The sequence below is a fragment of the Nicotiana tabacum genome, chromosome 22 (assembly GCF_000715075.1).
Source record: "Nicotiana tabacum cultivar K326 chromosome 22, ASM71507v2, whole genome shotgun sequence".
Classification (NCBI taxonomy): Eukaryota; Viridiplantae; Streptophyta; class Magnoliopsida; order Solanales; family Solanaceae; genus Nicotiana; species Nicotiana tabacum.
In genome coordinates this window covers 150,955,772-150,959,824 of record NC_134101.1, presented here as the reverse complement: position 1 = coordinate 150,959,824, position 4,053 = coordinate 150,955,772, and the positions used below count along the sequence as shown (strand labels likewise).

At 32.7% G+C, this 4,053-nt stretch overlaps 2 protein-coding genes across 2 annotated transcripts; both read left to right on the top strand.

The window, feature by feature from the left end:
• The first annotated feature begins 450 nt into the window (after positions 1–450).
• Positions 451–2,489, top strand: LOC107817522 (uncharacterized). The gene is made up of 4 exons (XM_016643373.2): positions 451–1,046; positions 1,480–1,896; positions 1,949–2,031; positions 2,122–2,489. Exons 1-4 carry the CDS (start codon positions 451–453, stop codon positions 2,487–2,489), a joined length of 1,464 nt encoding a protein of 487 aa, XP_016498859.2.
• Positions 2,490–2,525: 36 nt separating this feature from the next.
• LOC107817523 (uncharacterized) lies at positions 2,526–3,668 on the top strand. Its single transcript, XM_016643374.2, has 2 exons — positions 2,526–2,732; positions 3,228–3,668. The coding sequence occupies exons 1-2, from the start codon at positions 2,526–2,528 to the stop codon at positions 3,666–3,668; spliced, it is 648 nt and encodes a 215-aa protein (XP_016498860.2).
• Positions 3,669–4,053: the final 385 nt, after the last annotated feature.

Sequence of the window (4,053 nt, the reverse complement as noted above, 5' to 3'; positions counted from 1 at the left end):
AATTAGTCATTTATAGATACCATTTGCTATATTATGTGTTATAGATATCTTTTATGTTTTTATACAATGTATTTCATGTATTTGAGATGTTGTATTCATTAATACAACAAAAAAATAGGCGTAAAAACAGGAATTCTAGCTAACTCTGATATGTATTTAACTGTATTTAAGAGGCTTTAACGTGAAATACAGTAACATATCTGCACACAATCTGGAAGGTTAAACTGGTTAAAAAGGGAAGAAAATCAAATCACATGATATTATCCTAAATTAACTCAACGAACTAAAACTAGTACACATTAATCAGTATTCTGCTCAAAGACAGCATCTTAGAAACGTGAATACAGCGAAAAAAATAGAGCAACATCTGATCGAACTTCTTCCATTCTCTTCTCTTTTTTTCGATTGATACAAATTATATACAAAATAAGGTATTCATCCTCTATACATATGGCAAGTTTAACAGTTTTGTTGCGTCATTCTGGCAAGTGGAACGATGAGGGCAATTACATCAATTTTTCAATTGAGGGAATACTGATAAAGGAGTATGCCTCCTTTAATGATCTGGTGGTTTTAATTTCAAATCAACTGGGTATCGATTTGAGCTCCAAGACCATTAAAATACAATACAAAGTAGAAGGAAATTGCACACCAATGGAAATACACAATGATATGGGTTACAGAGTGTATGTAGAATTGAAGAAAGAGAACAGAGAATTTGGGATGTATCCTTTGTGCATAACAACTATAGAAAAAGATCTTATATCCGGAGGTAGTTTAAATCAAGGCGACATTGTGCAAATAGATGAAGGAGTTCAAAGGTACGATTCCGATACAGATGATACACTGGCTCTAGATTTTGTCAATTCAGGAGAAGCGATTGGAGTGTTCGAACTCCACAAGGATTTGATAATTTCAAAAACTAATCAAAAGGAGGTTATGGCTGGACAAGTTTATAAGGATAAGGCTACATTGAAAGAGGTGATGAAGAATTATGCTATAGCTCAAAAATTTCAATTCCGGGTTAATAGATCTAATGCTGTCAGGTTTGCATATATTTAAAAAAAAAATCTGTTGTATTTTCGATTATTGGTTCGAGCTGTAAGTTTAACGTCATTGTATTTATGCGTATTTGTGTATTTCATCTAGATGATCACAGATGAAGTAAACATATGTTTGTTTAGGGCGCTTAAATACATGTATTCATATGTATTTTACTGGTATAAATACACAACAGTGGCTCTAATTATTTTCTTATTATGTCTACTGTGATATTAAGTGTATGCATATACAAACAAGTGTATTCAGTTGTATTCATTGTATTCAAACGCATATAACTATAATGGAATTCAGTAGTATAAAAATTTATATATATAGATGTCAGGATGTATCTATGTCAGATTATATTTGTTTGTATATGAGCTGCATTTTTTGTAAACACTTATGCTAATCAAATGTAAAATAATTAATTCTTTGCAGCTATGCATTATTATGCATTTCAGAAGATTGTGAATGGAGGTTTAAGGCTTCAAGTATTAACAAATCAGAACTATTCAAAGTGAGAGAATTCAATGATAACCATACATGTCCGCTGAAGGACAAGGTGTATGAGCAGCGGCAGGCTAGTAGCAGCCTTATAGGTGGTATGATAAGGCCTAAGCTTACAAACCATAAGAGGAAATACACTCCAAAGGATATTATTGATGATGTGAAATCAGATTTAGGTGTAGATGTTAGCTACATATTGGTGTGGAGGGCTAAAGAAAAGGCAATGAATTTTCTGATAGGTGAACCGGCTGATTCATACAAAAAATTACTAGGATACTTATATACAATGGATATGACATATCCAGGTTCCCACATAAGAATGGTAAAATCGCCAAAAAATGAATCCATGTACGTGTATATATCCTTTGTATGCCTTTATAAGGGGGTTTGATCATTGTAGACCCATTGTTGTTGTGGATGGAAGTCACCTAAAATCTTATTACACCGGGACATTCGTTTCGACAAGCACGTTGAATGGTGCAGGTGAGTATCTGAATTATAATACAATCTGTTAATATTTTTAAATATTGAAATACATGTTTTAAAAATAATTATATTCAATTATATTTACAGGTCATATATTGCCACTAGCATATGGTATTATTGATTCAGAGAACGATGTTGCTTGGACGTGGTTCTTTGAGCAATTCAAGATAGCATACGGTGAAAGGGAAAACATGTGCATCGTTTCAGATAGAAATGAGAGTATCATTAAATCTGTATCGAGAGTGTATCCAGATGTACCGTATTTTGCTTGTATATGGCATCTATGGAACAACGTATATAAGAAATTCAAAAAGAGCCATGCCAAGTTGAGCGAGATATACTTCTCGATGGCAAATGCATACACACAAGCTGAATTTGACAGTCTGATGGAGAAGGTGGAGAATGTAGATATTAGGGTGAAAGAATACTTAGAGTTAGCTGGTTACGAAAATTGAACTAGGTTGTATGTACCTGTTAACAAGGGATGGACAATGACGTCAAATATTGCTGAGTCAATCAATGCCGCACTAGTTTCAGCAAGGGAATTGCCAATATACGACTTCCTCGAAGAAGTTAGGAAGATGTTTGGACGTTGGAATTGTAGTAACCGCAAAGAAGCTACACAGACATACACGACGCTTGGAAAAAAATACCAGGAAATGCTGACTTTGAATGAGCCAATGTCTACACGTATGACTGTAAGTTATATTTTAATGTCATTGTTGTATATAGCTTAATTGTTACTGAATTAATGGCATGAATACAACTGAATACAATGATTTTTTTAAGTAGAACTACCATTAATACATATGAATACAACTATATTCAAACTCATAAAAGATATATTTTTCCGTAGATCTGATATGAATACAACTGAATATAACTAAAAGCATGCTGCAAAAACTATTGGAATACATCAGAATATAACTAACAAAGTTGTATTATATGTAATTATGATATGTATTGTCAATACGTATGATTCTAATGCTTTTGTTAGCATCCTGTTGCCTAAAGTACAGCAGAATTCTGATAAGTTATGCACTAATTACAGTTGGTATTCTACTGATCTAAATATTTGATGTATTCATCTATATGCAAAAATTTCAGTTGTATGTAACTTATTAATTCAGCATTATACATCTGGTAATTCAAATATATGTGCTCAAAACTTATATTTCTATTTTTAAATGTAGGTGGTACCATCAACTGAATACTTACATATGATTAACGATGGTGGGAGAAATTACACAGTCTGTCTGTTAGAGAGAAAATGTGTTTGTGGGAGGTTCCAAGTTGATGAATTGCCATGCCCACATGCTTGGGCTGTATTGAAGAGCAAGTTTCTAATGCCAGAAGAATATTGCTCTAATTATTACAAACCAAATACAATTGTAATGACATATGATTTGCCAGTGTACCCGTTACCGGACAGAAATGACTGGAATATACCAGAACATGTTGCTGAGGAGGTTGTACTACCACCCAAATGGAAAAGACCTCCTGGAAGGCCAAAGAAGAAGCGCGATAAAACTTTAAGTGAATTGCTACAGCCGAAAAATCAACATTCATGTAGCATATGTAGGCAGGGAGGACATAACAAGCGAACGTATAGAAATGCTCCACGTAATAAATAGTTAACACTCTGACATGTATTAGTGCTTCAACGATTTGTCAATACTTATGTTAACATTGTCAAGTAATAAATTCTCATTGTCAAGTAATATATTCTGAAATGACTTTCGTGAATTATTTCTGAATACATATAGTAGAAATATTTTTATACAAATAAATACATATGCACTATACAGTTGAGTATAACTGAGTATAGATGAATACTAAAAAATACAATTGGACACAGCTGAAGTATTTTTATGAAAAAAATATAGTTGAGTAGCACTGAATGTAAATGAATACACCAAAATACAACTGAATATAGCTGAATAATACACTTAAATACAACTAACTACTGCTGAATAAAACAAGTTGAATACAACTGAGTACATCTGAATACAACTGATT